Source organism: Eptatretus burgeri, chromosome 6 (assembly GCF_056783735.1).
Source record: "Eptatretus burgeri isolate ZD-2024b chromosome 6, Ebu_testis_v1, whole genome shotgun sequence".
In the NCBI taxonomy this organism is placed as follows: domain Eukaryota; kingdom Metazoa; phylum Chordata; class Myxini; order Myxiniformes; family Myxinidae; genus Eptatretus; species Eptatretus burgeri.
Genome location: NC_140966.1, coordinates 72,907,804 through 72,925,591, shown reverse-complemented (window position 1 = coordinate 72,925,591; position 17,788 = coordinate 72,907,804). Strand labels below are relative to the sequence as shown.

At 46.2% G+C, this 17,788-nt stretch overlaps 1 protein-coding gene across 6 annotated transcripts in view; it reads left to right on the top strand.

The window, feature by feature from the left end:
- Nucleotides 1-1,060: 1,060 nt before the first annotated feature.
- Nucleotides 1,061-17,788, top strand: part of IPO13 (importin 13) — a 189,032-nt gene continuing 172,304 nt past the window's right edge. For 3 of the 6 annotated variants that reach the window (XM_085885607.1, XM_085885609.1, XM_085885605.1), the window contains exons 1-3: nucleotides 1,062-1,576; nucleotides 3,655-3,867; nucleotides 10,801-11,030. In XM_085885607.1, coding sequence (XP_085741733.1) covers nucleotides 1,520-1,576; nucleotides 3,655-3,867; nucleotides 10,801-11,030 — 500 coding nt within the window. In that variant the 5' untranslated portion in view covers nucleotides 1,062-1,519. Of the gene's footprint in view, nucleotides 1,577-3,654; nucleotides 3,868-10,800; nucleotides 11,031-17,788 lie in introns of all 6 variants that reach the window. The other 3 variants (XM_085885606.1, XM_085885604.1, XM_085885610.1) reach the window with 3 other exon arrangements.

Below are 17,788 nucleotides of genomic sequence, written 5' to 3'. Positions count from 1 at the left end.
CTCCTCCTCCCCCTCCTCTCCCCCTCCCCTCCTCTCCTCCTCCTCCTCTCCCCTCCTCTCCCTCCTCCTCCTCTCCTCCTCCCCTCCTCTCCCCCTCCTCTCCTCCTCCCCTCCTCTCCCCTCTCCCTCTCCCCTCCTCCTCTCCCTCCCCTCCTCTCCCCTCCCCCTCCTCTCTCCCCTCCTCCTCCCCTCCTCTCCCCTCCTCTCCCCCTCCCCTCCTCTCCCCTCCCTCCTCCTCCTCTCCCCTCCCCTCCTCCCCTCCCCTCCCCTCCTCCTCCTCCCTCCTCCCCTCCCCTCCTCCTCCCTCCCCTCCCTCCTCTCCCCCTCCCTCCTCTCCTCTCCCCTCCTCTCCCCTCCCCTCCTCCCCTCCTCTCCCCTCCCCTCCTCCCTCCTCTCCCCTCCCCTCCTCCCCTCCTCTCCTCTCTCCCCTCCCCTCCTCCCTCCTCTCCCCTCCTCCTCCCCTCCTCTCCCCTCCCCTCCTCCCTCCTCTCCCCCTCCCCTCCTCCCCTCCTCTCCCCCTCCCCTCCTCCCCTCCTCTCCCCCCTCCCCTCCTCTCCTCCCCTCCCTCCTCTCTCCTCCCCTCCTCTCTCCTCCTCCCCTTCTCCTCCTCCCCTCCTCTCCTCCTCCCCTCCTCTCCTCCTCCTTTCCTCCTCCCCTCCTCTCCTCCTCCCCTCCTCCCTCCTCTCCTCCTCCTCCTCCTCCTCTCCTCCTCCCCTCCATGCGTTCGCATACGCACACACCTCTCCCGATACCCTTCAACTCCAAGGATAGCCTTCATGATCCTCTGGAAGAAGTCAGTAGATACATAGATAGATAGAGCGCTTGTCCCCCTTCCCCACTTTTCCTCGTCTTTCCTTTTTGTCTCTTCTTCCTCTTCCTCTTCCTCATTCTCATTTTCATTCTCCGCCCACTCTTCCATCCCTTGCTCCGCCCACTCCTCTTGCATCCCTTGCTCCGCCCACTCCTCTTGCATTCTTTGCTCCGCCCACTCCTCTTGCATTCTTTGCTCCGCCCACTCCTCTTGCATCCCTTGCTCCGCCCACTCCTCTTGCATCCCTTGCTCCGCCCACTCCACGACGTCCACGAGCGAGCGGCGCGTGCGCCTTGGCGACGCGTGCGCTCACATGGGAGCAGCACGCAAGCCGGTTCCTGTGCCGCAGCGTCTCTCGTAATTACCGCTGCTATTATTATCATCATCATTAGCGTTATTTATCAGCCTCCGCTAACGTTTCCGTGTCGTCGTCGTCGTCGAGAGAGATGGAGCTGCTGCAGGCGGACGTCGTTGGAGTAGTTTGTTGTCATTGAGCGAGTCGACGTCGAACATGCTCTGTGAGCAGTGAGTACAGCGGCCTAGCGCGCGCGCAGGCCCCGCACGATTTTCCAGGCCAGAGGGGGTTCCCGCGGATCGTGCCTCCTGAAGGAGAAGGGAACGACCTGACGGACGGGGTCGGGGTGCTTCACGGGGCCCGCCGGCCTCTGGGGGCCCGTCGGACGGCCAGGGTGGCCGAGCCTCCCAGCCATGGACGCACAAACGAACGGAGGCGCCGAAGAATACTCGGTGGAAAACGTGGAGAAGGTAAATAAATCCCCGCACGTCATGTTTTGTGTACATTTGCTTGCGCTCTGTCGGTCACACTTTTGGTCCCCAAGTCGAAAGACCGGTCCTGACCCTCCGTGGACCCCGTGATGCCAATTCTGTGTCCACACCGACGTTACAGTTATTTATTTAAAACGTGACACGTCGAGTCCCCTCGTTGATACCGAGCAGCGTGCTGCGAAGATCCTTTGGGTCACCTGTGACGTCATCAGGGTCCAGCACTGATAAATCCACCGAAAAGTGTCATCCCGTGCGTGTTGTGACCGTGTTTCAGGCAGACGGTCACCGGTCTCCCCCCCCACCGTCACTTTGGGTCTTCACGTGGCATTGCTGAGGTCAAGTTTGGCCAAACGTGGGGGCAATCCGTCCAACGTCCATGCCTTGCGGGGGGGGGGGAGAGAGAGAGAGAGAGAGAGAGAGAGAGAGAGAGAGAGAGAGAGAGAGAGAGAGAGAGAGAGAGAGAGAGAGAGAGAGAGAGAGAGAGAGAGAGAGAGAGAGAGAGAGAGAGAGAGAGAGAGAGAGAGAGAGAGAGAGAGAGAGAGAGAGAGAGAGAGAGAGAGAGAGAGAGAGAGAGAGAGAGAGAGAGAGAGAGAGAGAGAGAGAGAGAGAGAGAGAGGAAAAAAAAAAAAAAAAAAAAAACGAAAACGAACTAGCACTAGCTGCCACGGTGGTCTTGGGCCAAGGATTGTGCTCCTTGGTTTGTCATCTCCTTCAGAGCACTCTGGGTGTGGATTTGTAATTGGTTTCTCAGGGTGGCCGCTCTTTCTGCGAAAGACACCGCGGCATCTTTAACGGACACCGGCTTAACGTCAATCCGAAGGATGGCGATGCAATGCCCAGCCAGTTTTATGACCGCCTCGGGAATAAATCCCGGACGAGCCGGCTGAAAGGTGTAGTGTACGACCCTGTGGTCGTACGGCAGCTTAGCTGCCGGGGTAGCTATCATTTCTTGAATCGCGACTGCGTTGCTGATGCAGTGCCCCTCTATCAGTACACACACTGGAACTGGTACTCATTTTGCCGACCTCGGAAGGATGACAGGCTGTGTCAACCCCCGGTGTATTAATTCAGCGGCCGACGGGGCTTGATCTCGGGACCCTAGGATCCCAAGCCCCCCAACCACTGAGCCAACACCAGGCTCAGTGTACGACCTGTGTGCATCATCCTCCCAAGGCGTGTGTACGCAAGTAATTCGAAATTTGTTCAGCAAGGAAATGTGGGAGTGCGGGCAGTGTTGGAGGAAAGGGGTAGAGGTGATTGAATGCAATGTCGTTTCGTTCTGGAAATGTCAAATGCTGTATACGTCACATATGTGGCGCGAACGATGCCCCGACAACCCACTCGGAATGGCATTTTGCCGTCCTATCCTTAATGGAGGACGTATGGCCAGCTCGCAAGCGATGCTGCCAACGCCGCAGACAGAATGAGTTGCACATCTTTTTCTCTTTTATTCATTTATTTACTTATTTCGTTGCTGCATGGGTTACGCCTTTGAAGTGCAGGATCAATCTCGATCAATTAATTGATACATAGCTCTTTTCATTTGGAAGCAAAAGCCTCCAAGCCCTCTCCTTCAGGATGCCGGACGCCTACGTGGCCATGAGAGATGCGCAGGACCTTTTGGTTCTCTGACATTGGGAAGGTTCGTTCGTCACGGAGATGACGCCGTCAGGCTCGCTCACTGCGACGATGATTATGGTGGAACGCGTGTTCTCGTGCAGAACTTTCACACAAATGATGTGAGCATGCTTGGAGAGCTAAACTTGGCCATTAGCTTGATGCAAGAACAGATTCGGATTTCATGAAGCTCAATCACATGGGATGGAAATGCATGATTTGGGTGTTTTGGATTCCGTCCGGGAGGAGAGAAGAATTAATTTCTGCGCCAAAGATTAACGCCGCAGTTGAGCTGCAACCGTAGTTAGACGGAAGGTGTACACCTGAAATTTGATGCGTTTTAGTCGGGCGGTAAAATGACGTCGCTCATCCGTCTGGGTTTTGAGTTTCTGTTTCACTGGTAAAACTAAATGGTGACATGTGTTTCGTTTTGCATGCAGGCCTTGCATCAGCTCTACTACGACCCTGATATCGAACATAAAAACACTGCACAGAAGTGGCTGATGCGAGCACAGGTGTCACCCGAGGGATGGAATTTCAGCTGGGTGCTGCTGAGCCTTGATCGTGCTCCCGAGATTCAATACTTTGGAGCCAACGCTCTGCAGACAAAGATTTCTCGCCACTGGGCTGACATTCCCGCGGAGCAATACGAGGTGTATACGCCGTCGCGGTTTTGGATAGATGGCGGGTTAGGGACAATGGTGTGGGGGTGATTGGATTAGATATTATCGTTTTATGCATTAGAGGAAGGATTTTATCATGGGCTCAAACTGAGGAGTAATTGCTTGATTCTAACCCTCTTTCCATTCAGATTTAAACACTTTTTTGAATGAATTCCTGGAGAATCGTTGATCGATGTTAAACTCTCGTGAGAAGCGTGAACATTGCACGGTATTAATTTTTTAACCCGCGCACGCAAAGTGAAAAGTGGGGTGAGAGCAATTGGTTCACTTTGTCCGTCTGTCGTCTGTTTCCAGCCATTAGTTTATGATCGAGGATCAACTTGATTTCATCTCGATGTTATATTTTGAACACGAATCGGAAAACCAAACCTGTAGTTCGTTTAGCAATACTTTGGCTCCGAATTTGTCCCACTCGTGCATGTGCAGAGAGGAGTGATAATTATTTCACTCTTGTCTGCCCGTCTGACAGTCGAGCAAAATTGAAAGTCATTCTCAAACAGGAAACTTACTGTTTTTGAGGATGTCACAAAGGACACAAACAACAGACATGAATAACAGATGTACTGCGTTAAATCAAGTGGTGTAAAAGACACTGCATCAACGGCAGTAAACCTCCAATTTTAATTTTTTTTCTGACCAACCTTTAAAATCTTTATTTTGTACAGCGTGCCGACATTGCGCCGTTATATAATTGGCTATTCTGTCCTGTGTCTTCTGTCACACTTATTGTTGGGTGTGATGTGGGCGGAGATTGCCGGGTGGATGTGGGCAGGGATTGCCGGGTGGATTGTGGGCGGAGATTGCCGGGTGGATTGTGGGCAGGGATTGCCGGGTGGATTGTGGGCGGAGATTGCCGGGTGGATTGTGGGCAGGGATTGCCGGGTGGATTGTGGGCGGAGATTGCCGGGTGGATTGTGGGTGGGGATTGCCGGGTGGATTGTGGGCGGAGATTGCCGGGTGAATTGTGGGCGGAGATTGCCGGGTGGATTGTGGGCGGAGATTGCCGGGTGGATTGTGGGCGGAGATTGCCGGGTGGATTGTGGGCGGAGATTGCCGGGTGGATTGTGGGCGGAGATTGCCGGGTGGATTGTGGGCGGAGATTGCCGGGTGGATTGTGGGCGGAGATTGCCGGGTGGATTGTGGGGGGAGATTGCCGGGTGGATTGTGGGCGGAGATTGCCGGGTGGATTGTGGGCGAAGATTGCCGGGTGAATTGTGGGGGGAGATTGCCGGGTGGATTGTGGGCGGAGATTGCCGGGTGGATTGTGGGCGGAGATTGCCGGGTGGATTGTGGGCGGAGATTGCCGGGTGGATTGTGGGCGGAGATTGCCTGGTGGATTGTGGGCGGAGATTGCCTGGTGGATTGTGGGCGGAGATTGCCGGGTGGATTGTGGGCGGAGATTGCCGGGTGGATTGTGGGCGGAGATTGCCGGGTGGATTGTGGGCGGAGATTGCCGGGTGGATTGTGGGCGGAGATTGCCTGGTGGATTGTGGGCGGAGATTGCCTGGTGGATTGTGGGCGGAGATTGCCGGGTGGATTGTGGGCGGAGATTGCCGGGTGGATTGTGGGCGGAGATTGCCGGGTGGATTGTGGGCGGAGATTGCCGGGTGGATTGTTGGCGGAGATTGCCGGGTGGATTGTGGGCGGAGATTGCCGGGTGGATTGTGGGCGGAGATTGCCGGGTGGATTGTGGGCGGAGATTGCCGGGTGGATTGTTGGCGTGGTTAATGCGGAAGAACCACGTTTTTTGTGCTGAATCGTTTTCTGTGTGACGCCGGAAGTTGATTTTCTGAGCAGGAAGTGATAATCTTCCTGTTCCGTTTGTTGTTGACGTGCAGCGTTGTTACTCTCGTTACAGCGCGCCGACATCGCGCTGTTATATAATTGGCTATTCTGTCACACTTATGGCCGAGTACGTCCCTTTGATCTGAGGGCTATAAATAGAAATTTGTCCAACGTCACAACTCTTCCTATGTCCTTATGTTCTATGTCCTTGGCACTTCCACAAGCTGAGACCATGTATTAAAAAAAATAAAAATAAAAGTATTTACATTAAAAAAAAATTAAACCTCTTAGTTTTTGGCAGCTGAAGCCTGGAGCCTTTTGTTTTTGGATTGTGTGTTCGTGCATGCAGCAAAGCAGATTTTCATTCCTGCGATAACTTGTGAAGGACTAAAGGGATTTTGCTCAACTTGATATAAGTACGTTCTTTGATGCAAACATAAACATATTCCATCTTGGGGTCAAGGGTCAAATGCCATGTGCCCTTGGAAATGAATTTGTACCGCAATAACTTGTCAACCACTTATGGGATTTCAACCAAGCTTCACACAAGTTTGGACTGAACTACAAAGATGAACCGATTCAATTTCATGTTCTACAGGTCAAAGGTCCCGTGCCCTTTAAAAATCATTTTGCCAACCAAAGATGGAGTTGGTAGCATCTGATGGGTGTGTCTCTTCTTTTTATCCGTCTTTTCTCTCTCGCGCTGTTTCTCAGGTGACCTTAAATTTTTAATGTGACCTTTAATTGAGATCAAACACAACAGTGGGTTGAGATTTAACCTGAAAGGAGGATATATCCATTGACTCAACCCATCAAATTCTACTTCTGGTTTTTATTTCAATTGATGTTGATGTATTGCTCCACCACAGTAGTTGGATGTAGGTTATGTTTTCAACCCCGTCTGTCTGTCTGTTGACTGTGGGCAAAGCTTTATGTATGGATTCGGACAAAACTTGATGGCCAGGTTGCGTGTGTGTCAAGGACAAATTTCTTCCATTTTGGTTAAGATCTGGATCTAGATACTAGAATTTTTATAGTGATTCTTCACCATCGAGGGAGGGGATCAAAAACGATAAATAGCATGATAGATCAAAAAGTGTTGGGTGTGCGACAAGGAAGAATTGATTCAATTTTGGCGAAGACCCGAATCCGAATTAGGATCTGATAATTACCTCCGCCACCGAAGATGAAGGAGGTTATGTTTTCACCCCTGTTGGGTGGTCGCTAGACTCCCCTTATTCTCAGGTTTTCCGTCTGTCTGAATGTATGTAATGGAGGAGTCAACCGATTTTGATGAAACTTGACTGATAGGTTCATACCAGGATCTAGTTGTCTGCTTTTGAGCACCGTTGCTATGGATGTCACCGTTGCCAAGCAACGGGACTTTGAAATTTTTGAAAAAATCCGAAAAGTATTTATATATATATATATATATATATATATTTTCGAAAATCAAAAATCTGCTTCCACGCTTTTATGTGCACTATAATCAACCTCTTTGTCAAAAAATTTCAGCCCGATCTGTCAAAAACTGTATGACTAGTATGCAATTATATTGCCTACCGGCTTGTCTGTCTGTTTGTCTGTCTGTGTACAGGATATATCAAAAAGTTGTGGATGGATTCGGATAAAATTTTATGGACAGGTTGGATGTGTGACAAAGCCAAACTGATTAGATTTTGGTAAAGATCTGGATCTGGATCCGACCACTATAAATTTTAAGTGATTCTTCACCATTGAGAGATTGTGCTAAAAATGATATGTATGTAGCACAATATCTCAAAAAGTTGTGGACGGATTCGGACGAAACTTGGTGGAAATGTTGGGTGTGTGGCAAGGACGAATTGATTCAATTTCGGTGACTATCAGGATCTGGATACGAGAATTCTTTCATTCTTAAAGTGATTCTTCACCATTGAGAGATCGGAGGAAAAAACGATATAGTGATGTATAGCACGATATTTCAAAAATGTATTGGGCCCGATATGTTCTCGTGGATCAGGTATTACGTGGTGGAGGTGTGCGCTCCAGCGAGTTCCCTTCTAGTTTTGGCATGTAACAGGACAGTTCTCATTCAGCATGCTGCCTTTGTTTTCTTCGGCATCTCGGATAATACAACAAAGCTTCAACGATTTCTTTTAGTTTGGAATTTAACTGAATGTGGAAAAAACGAAAATGTTGTTCTGTCGGCTAATAATGGCTTGATTTGGAAAGATGACCTCTATGGGGAGTGACAGGCATTTGTTTGGTTGGATGTAAAAGTGCTGGTGGGGGTGGGGTAGGGGGGGGGAGTGGGGCCTTGGGATCCAATTATCAGCTTGAGGAGGAAGAGGAAAAAGAATCGCCTTTGGTGTGTGGAAGACTACTACTTATTAGAGGACAGATATAATGGGGTTGGAGAGACGGGTGGCAGGAGTCGTTAACTTGATAGGTGTATCAGGAAGTGTTCTATGTTTGATTTTAGAGCTGTCATCGTTTGAGATAACTTTGACAGTTGAATCGGTATATGTTGGTTTCAATAATAATAAAAAAGAAAAATTGAACCTCATCTAATCAACAGTTGAATAATTCAAATGGTGTTTGTTTGTGTGTTTCTTCCATTAAATATTTTTCTCTTGCTTTGAGAAGTATTACTACATATATTTTTGTGTGCTCCTTTCGTGCCCATCACACTTTAGTCGAAAGAGTTCCTGCTGTCGTCGAATAATAATAATAATCTCACCCTTGGAACCGCGTCTTTGAAGGTCTGGGTTCTCCTCCTCCTCCTCCTCCTCCAGAAAGACGTGCTTTTAAAACCGGCATCTTTATGTTTAAACTTGGACACAAATGTTTTTCCAAGTAAATGAATTATGAGCTTTCCAACGAAACCATTTTTTTTATTATTCCACGACAGCAGGAGCCCAGTTTAGAATACAGAGTGACAGACGGACGGACGCACACGGATGGATGCCTCTCATTCTAGTAACAGATTACTGAGGATCGTGAACTTGTGCAGATTTTGTAGAAATGATGAGCACAATTGGGATTTGTAGGGCAAGTAAACACAATGCAAGGAGTTCAGCCGATGAACTCGGAACTGTGGCAAGTGGTCAGCCCACGAGATAAATCTTCCATTGCCCTTTGTGTTTTTATTTATTTATTTATTTTTCCTGACAACTCGTTACCCATTTTCTTCATCAGCCTGAATACCTTTGGTCTTACTTTGCTGGAGTCCTTGGAACAGCAAGACCTATGATTATTCCTTTTGCACATTGCATTGTGTAGTTTTTAGGGTGATGGGCTTGGGACCCTTTATAAGGTCCTGAGTTCATATCCTGCTCGGCCATTGAATTAATACCAGGTGGGGTGGACTCGGTCTGTTATCCTTCCGAGGTCGGCAAAAAATGAGTGCCAGCTTGCTGGGATGATCGAGCCATTCGATTATCCTGCGTCGGAGTGGCGACCCATCCAGGAACGTACCCAATAGCCCAGGAGACTGTTTCGGCAGCTCACCGACACTCTGTACAGAGTCTGGTCCCGATGGATGGATGGATTGTGTCGTTTCGATGTAAAAATGTTCTTGACTGCAAATGGAAGCTTCTTATTCTCCTTCTTTAAGGACACAATTATTCCCATGTTCTTGTGGGGTTGCTGCAAGCTTGGCCCAAGTCTTTCAATAACCTGCTATCCAGGCATGACATTTGACAAAAGTGAGGGCAGGAATTTATAATTTGTCCATGGTGGTGGCCATAGCTCTCCTACTTTTCACAATGGAGTGCCAGCAGTGTTTAACGTCCATCAACTAATGCTGGCATATGGGACGCCCATTCAATGTGTGTGCCTGTGGACGTTGATGACTCGCAGTTCCCGTCAAACACCAGGATGACAGCTTGCAGCTGGGCCGAGATTCAAACCCATGCTCGACTGTTTAGACGCGACTGTGTCGACTGCGAACGGGGTGAATGTGCTTGATTCATTTTCTGGCCCGTTCCGATGTGCCACTCTCGTGATTTTTCTCTCGTGCTCCTTTTGCCCGTGGACGTTGACGGGCAGTTCCTGCTTTGTTCTGGCAACTCTCTGTTTTCGATATAATGAGCATAGCTGTAGCCTCGTATGCAGGAGTTGGAATGCTCTTCAATCATACCTCCCCCGAGCAGACCCGCTGGCATGCGATGTAAGCATTAATATTCTTACCTGTTGGCATGCTTTGTCAATATGAACATCCTTTAGCCAGAGTCCGATCAAGCCAAAAGTCATTTTGTGGCTTTGCATCTTAAACACGTGTACTTGCTTGGAGATGATTTTTTAAAATTTCTTTCTGCTAACCTAATCGTAAAGATTTTCTGTCGTAAACGCATTAATGTTGCATTAGAGCGGCGGTATCGATGCACAGAGACCGACCGTACGTTTTACTATTTCTGGTGTGGCAGTGAGGAATCAATGTGGCGGTGACGGCAATACTGCAAACGCTCGACCCGTCTTGCTCTTGGACGGACATGCTTTGCTTTGCTTGGGTGACAGCATCATTTCCGTACAGTCTGATGTAGCTTTTTATTCGGTTTGTACGAAGATGAGACCTTCTCGAGGTTTTAATGGTAAATGCCACATTGTGCATGTTTGCTGAGCCTGCCCTTTGCGCATTTTGTTGGAGGCTCCTGATGGACCGACATTTAATCAGGGAAGTGACATGCTATGGGTTAGGTGCGAAGAGTGTGAGAAGATGTGAATAGACATCTGATCTTACTCGAAATGTCATCGGGCTTCGAGCGACGAGTGATTCTTTAAGTTAGCCGTTTTTCTTTTGCTGTCGTTATTTTGGATCAACCACAACAACAACGAACATCTCCACAACCAACATCTCAACAACAACGCCATTCACACCACGACGCCACCTTCAACACATTACCCACCACCATCTTCACCACTTAGATTGTGTGCAGAGCCAAGTGCAGTGTTTTCCTTACAACAATCATAGTTATGGAATGGGTGTGGGGGGTGGGGCAATGAATGACGGGGAGAATAATTTCCAAATTATGCTGAGGCAGTGAAGTTGCAATCGTGTTTTCTCGGCTGAGCATGGCGATGGATGGTTTTAAGAGAGGGAAGTGTAATAACGACGTTCCTTTGATGTGTTTTCAGGCCTTGCGCTCACAGTTGAGCGCACGGATTGCACTATTCTCGGACGGGCCTCGCATGGTTCTCACCCGCCTGTGTGTCGCGCTGGCCTCACTTGCCCTCCACACGATCCCTGACAGCTGGCCTAATGCTGTGCAAGATTTGGTGCAGTGCTTTCCACCTGGTCCGGCTTTGCTGGAGCTGCTCACCGTCCTCCCCGAGGAGCTGCACACCAGCCGATTACCTCAGTACAGGTATGAAAGGATTAAATGGTTTGAATTCACAATGACTGCTCGAGTGCTCGTCAGACATTTGACCGAGTCATACTCGGTTTGACCGGTTCGAACACCCCACCGAGTCATACCTAAGACTTTAAAAATGGTACGCGCTGCTTCCTTGCTTGACGCTCAACATTGAAATGGGTAAAAGCACAAACAATCCCCATTTGGATGGCATCCATGGGGAGGAGGAAATTCCTTTTTCGGAAATTCTCCGCTGAGTGCGGTGAGAAAGGCGACGCCATTGTCGTGGCATCGCTGGTTACCAGGATGCCCTGGGAAGTGATGACATTTCCCACAAGCCCAGTGGCTGTGTTTGTTTCATCTGACAGTCCTGTGTCATGCCTCATGCATTCGACTGTATGTCCATGTGTGTCCATGTGTGTGGCAGCTCCACTAAGAGCCTTCGATCCTGCAAAAAAATGAAAAAGAAAAAAACAAGTACCATGAGATATTGTGTTCATCAGTGAATTATAGGAGCTGGAAAACCTAGTTTAGCATCTTTCTGAAGTGTGGCAGGCTCATTGATGCCGTGCCTTGTTCGCCAAGCGCCATGCTGCTGCCGTTTTGTCTCGTCAGGTGAAGAATCGAACCCAGTTTTGACAGATCAAAGGTGTATACATCGCCTCTGAGCTGTCCACCCGGCTCCCGTCTATTTTTTTTTTCCTGCACATAGGAAATTGACATTGTACTGCTATGAAGAAAAAGTAATATTTTGGAAAGAGTCAGTTAGTGATGAACACGAGCCAAAAGTGTTCCCTCCATGAATGATTGAAATTGCCAAGGGGTCGGATTTAATTGTCTACTCTGGGAATGCAAATAATGTCATCCTCGTAGAACTGACCGTCCCAATGGAAGAAAATCCGGCCAATTCCCATTTCAGAACGAAATGTAGATAAGATTTCGTTGCTGATTTTGGAAAGCAACGGCTGGTACATACATCACTTCTCTCTTGAAGTTGGCAGCAAAGGATTCCTCGACATATCATGTCGTAGATTCCCGATTGCTCGATATATACAGAAGGGAAAAAGAAAGACCATAATAGACAATATGACGTGAGGGATATAAGGGAAGGGTGATGGTTAGAATCTTCCTTAAAACTGGTTTAAGCCACCAAAGTTTGGGCGAAAGTCCAGAGACGTCTGAGCATAAATTCAATTGGATGACTGTAATCTAGCGATGTGCAGAATGTCTTTCCTGGAGTTGCCTTCAAATATTACTTCAAGAGTGTCCCCGTCTTTTATAGTCAAAGTAAAGGTGACTGTGCTGGTGTTATCAACAATAGACGACCCGTGAACCCGTTGGGTTCCCGTTGTGATAGCAGTTGATTAAAAAAAATAATTTCAACAACAAAAAAAGATATTTCCAGCTAACTATACCGCTGAGGTTCTTTGCATTAATCAAATTCTCCCGAAGAGTACTTGACAGAATCGGGAATTAATTTTTTAATAATTCTTTTCTTTGCCCGATTTGAATGAAACGATACCGCACACCACAGGAGAATGGTGAGTAAGGTGGCCCTCAAATTTTTGGCTATCATGTACCATTTTGGCTGTATTTCGGGAACATACATACATACATACATACATACAAGATGAGAGTTTTAGTAATATATAGATGAAGTAATCCTTCCAATACTTTCTTTTTTGAAAATATTTTACAAATAAATTGTTGGCTTGTCCTAAGTGTAACACTGTTCGGCACAGAAAGTTTCTCATTAAGGTTTCTGTGATGCTTATTGAATCTACGCAGAAAACCGTTTTTAATATCAAACCATTGTTACCCTGTGCATGCGAAGCAAAAAAGTGGGGCTGAGCATATGGCTCACTTTGTCTGTCTGTCTGTTGACAAACATCAATTTGTGATTGAGGAACAACTGAATTTCAACTGAATGTTATATTTTGAACACGAATCGGAAAACGAACCTGTAGTTCAGCAGTACTTTGCCTCTCAATTTGTTCCGATCTCATATGTGCAGAGAGGAGTGAGATCATTTTTTTTTTCATGGTTCTATCCGGCAGACAATCAAAATTGAAAATCATTCCAAACAGGAAATGTACTGCTTTTAACGATGTCAAAACGGACACAGACAGGCATGAACAACTGATGTAACATGGTAAATAAGGTGGTGAAAAAGACGCTGCATCAATGGCTGTAAACTTTAAAAAAAATCTTTTTTCTACAACCTTTAAAATCTTAAATTTAATTTCAATTGAATTATATATATTGACCACTGAAGAACGCAAATCGCCTTTTTGACACTTTCAAATCTCTTCGTTTAGCAGTGCTTTTAAAACCGAATATTACGGCATTTTACGCCATCACGACCAATCAAATTTGCCGCTCACAGACCCCACCCATATCCATGTTTCTCAAGACTCGGTGAGGCGAGGTGTTCCATGAACTCTCTAGTTTTTACATGTCATTTGTTTGTGTCAAAACTGTTTGTGAATTTTCTGAATTTATTTTTGTTCATTCGAGAAGATGAGCAAGAAGAACTTGCATTTGCATGTTTGTGCCGTCAGGTGGAAGCAACGGAGGTGCTCGCACGTCTGAATGGCCATTGTATAGTTCCTTAAAAATCCCTCTTCTTCAAAGCTGATTCCCATTATGCTTTTGTTGAACCTTGTTTGAAATGAGTTTTCCATGCACCGGCAAGAACCAGTGGTATTGGTGTGTATTTTAACAGAGTTCCAATCGATAACAAAATTTTTCCACAGCGTTATGCAAGTCATGCTTTTTGGCTCTGAAATTTTTTGAAATGAAATTTTGAAATTTTGTGGACATGTTGGGTGTGTGACAAGGACAAACTGATTAGATTTTGGTGAAGATCCGCAACCGGTTCCGACGACTATAATTTTTAAAGTGATTCTTCACCATTGAGAGATAGGGCCAAACATGATATACAGTACAGGATATCTCAAGTTGTGGACGGATTCGGATGAAACTTGGTGGACAGGTTGGGTGTGTTGGAAGGACAAATTGATTCGATTGTGGTGAAAATTCCAAATCCGGATCTGGATATGAGAATAATTTAATTTTTTAAGTGATTCACCATTGAGAGACAGGGCAAAAAACGATATATAGCACGATATTTCAAAAATGTATTGGGCCCGATATGTTCTCATGGATCAGGCATTACATGGCGGAGGTATGCGCTCTACCGAATGCCCTTCTGGCTTTTTATATTTTTTTCTTGGCAGATGTGCTCCTTAAATCAACTTGGCATTTGTTAAGGATGTCTTGAAAAACTACTGGCAATGTGGCCTCTTCTGCCATCAATATTCTGCGCGCAATTTGAAAATGCCCCGGCCGTGCTCCTGCTTGGCTTCACAGAGCTTCTGCAGCAATAATGACTTTCAGCTGCTGAGTCTCGGGTCAGCGTTGTGAATTCCCATGGAGAGAGGCGATTAAATGAGTCCTCGCCAGGCACTGCAGAGTTCAATTTTCAGGATCTGAGACGTATTCAACTATTCTCCACTTCTGCCATCAAATGATTGGTTTGTATCACAGCTATTCATTTATCAATGCAATATTTCCATTTATGAAGCAGTATCGACTTGAAAATGTGATTTGTTTTTGGATTTTGACAATTGGTATCTGATTTGGATAGGATTTTAGGCATTCTGAATTTGCATTGGGGACAATCTACCAATCGTGCATGGTTAAATATAACTGCCATTGACATGCACTGACATACACTAAATTATTGAAAAAGTTAGACATTTTGAATTTTTCTCCTCTGATGAATAAGGAAAAGAAAATTTTGAATTCTATGTAAATACAGCTTTTATGAAAAAGAAAATCTCATTGAAATAACCAGATTTATATGCAATATACCGACATCGAGAGAAACCAATAGTGGGTAAGACTACCCTTTTCCTTCAAAGCCATTGGAATTATTCTTGGGACACTTTCAACTTGTGGAATGTTGAATGGTGTTCCATGCTTCTTCCAAGACCATCCAAAGATCATTTAAATTGCTGGGATTTTTTTTTTTTATTTAAACTTTTTGTTTTTGCAAATGCAGTAGTTCCATGCAGCTTCAATGATATTGAGACCTCTGTTTTGAGGGAGGAACTCCATGTGTTGAAAGACCCCAGCTTATTTTTTCCTTTGTGAAGTTTTAGTTATTCCAGCTATGTGTTTTGGATCATCATCTTGCTGTAAGATGAAGTTTGGACCACTTGAGATAGCATGGTGGATTCAAATTTGATTGTACCTTGCTGCAGTCAATATTAGGTCACCGAAATAGGTGACCCTTATTGTCAGTAATTCTGTCTGTTTGTTCGTTTGTCATCAGCATAATTGGTAGTAAACGTGGGCAGATTTTGACCAAACTCGGGTGGTAGCTACATCTTATGACCGAGTGCTTTGGAAATTGTGATGGTTGCTAGGGACGCTTTAGTTTCCCAGCAACAACCGAAAAACCTTCAAAACCGGTACCGTTCACGCAAAATCAATTCAGAAAGCCATTGTCCCATGTAGGGTTACGAAATTTGGCACAAATGGTCTACAGGTGATGCTCTATCAAATATATTCCGGTTTTTGTGATATATGGAATACTTTACCCGCAGAGCCCCCTACAATTAGGGAATGTGCGAAAATTGAAGGCCCCCTAGCGACCAGGTGAGTGCATCGATACGAATGAAACTTTGCAGGTTCATGGTACTCAATGAGTACTACAACTTTGCCTCAGGACATATTGACCGATTTCGCTTTGGTCACGGGTCAAAGTGCAAAAATCGATAATATGCGATCGCTGGAGGTGCCTTCGCGCCAATTTGCATTTGTGTTACTCCTACTCCTCCGAGGGTTATGGTCGGATGGTCATGTAAATTCACACTAATCGTCTGGAATACATTGTGCACAAACGATCGAGCCAGATTTTCGGTACTTTCATTCAAATGGATACCGAGTAGTTATCAGTAGATGGAACTGGATGAGATTTGATATGCGTAATCTTAAGGCGATTCCCTATCTGCAATATGACATCCATTTTGCTCCATATCTTATAGTTTCCATGCTCAGCGACCCATCACCGCCTACCCGCTTGTACCTTCAATTTTCCGATCAAATAACTGACCAAATACAGCATTGGAGTATCATGAGGAACCCAGATATACAAAGATAGTCATCAGGAAGAACCTGGATAGGATTGTGGTTTTGGCTACTACTCCTCCACCCCCAAACCCATCCTGTTCTGGTAAACACGAATGACACACTTCTGGTTGATTAATTAAATAATAATAATTTAAAAAAAATTAATTCTTTCACACAACTTCTACGACAACTGGGAACCTGTTTCCACAAAGACCAACCAAACTTAAATGAGATTACAATGACATCTAAAAACATCCTCACGTGACCTAATCAAACGAATGTGGAACCCCGACATTCGCAGTTTATATAATGTGACCTCAGACTACTTCCTCAGCCCATGTGATTCGTGTAATGGCATTTTTTTTCATACTTCAGGACTGGTCTCCTATACTTACCGCTGCTATTAATTCAGCCTGGGGATTCTTCCACAGAAACCTGATTTCTTTTCTGCACAGTCATCCCAGCTCGTCTTCAATTATCTTCAAAGTCCGAAACAAGTGTGTGCCCACTCTCAGAAGAGCCAGAAAACACCATCTGCCCAATCTCAAGGATGACCTTTCAAACTTGTCTCCCTCCTGTAAAACCTGGTGGTGCCTTGTTTGGTGTATGCTCCCTTTTCATCCCATCCCACACTTTAAATGGCATCACAGCTGACTCCACTTGTGAGAAGGCCGAATGCCTCAATTCTGTGTTTTCGTTCAAATCTTGTGTACCTAACCCCTCGTCTCTGTACCCACCCTTCCCAGTCATACCCAACTGCTCCTGAATTAGGTGTCTTTTGCACCTGAAAATGTGGAAAAGTTTCTGGCAACCCTCAACTCTGACTCTGCAGCAAGACCGGTCAGCATCAGCCCACGTGTCCTAAAAACATGCTCTGCTGCTCTTGCGCTTCCTCTCTCTGCCCTTTTCACTGTCATTTGCTCAAAGTCATATACCATCTGCTTCGAAATAAGAAAACATTACCGCTCTTCATAAAAAAGGAGCAAAAACAGATCCTCTTAACTACAGACCAACTAGCTTGCTTGCAATCGTCAGCAAGGCCATGGATTCCATCATCGCAGGTGACATACAATCATTGCTTTTCTCCAACAGCCTCATTTCAGATCATCAATTCAGATTCAAACCTGGTCACTCTACCTTGGAGATGCTGCTTCTACTCTCCCAATAATGGATGGATGTCCTCAATGCCAGACATGAAATCAGGGCTGTCTCTGTACATATCTCGAGCTTTTGATAGTCTGGCATCCTGCCTTGCTCTCCAAACTTTCTATGCAATCCAAGGCCAGCTCCACTCTTAGATTACTGACTTCCTCCACTTTCGTAGCCAATGTGTGACACTCAACGGTACCCTTTCATCTCTTTCCTTGTCAAGGCTGGAGTACCCCAAGGCAGTGTTGTAGGCCCCATCTTTTTCCTAATCTTCATCAATGATCTCAGTGACTCTGGAAAATCCTCTATCTCTTTGCTGATGACTTCACACTCTGCTATGACATCTCTCATTCTTCTGACAGACAGGCAGCAACCTCTTCCCTCTCCTCAGACCTTGACAAAATCACAAACTGGTCAGACACTTTGAATATGTCTTTAAATCCTGAGAAATCCCACACACTCACTCTCTTTCTCCGATTGGA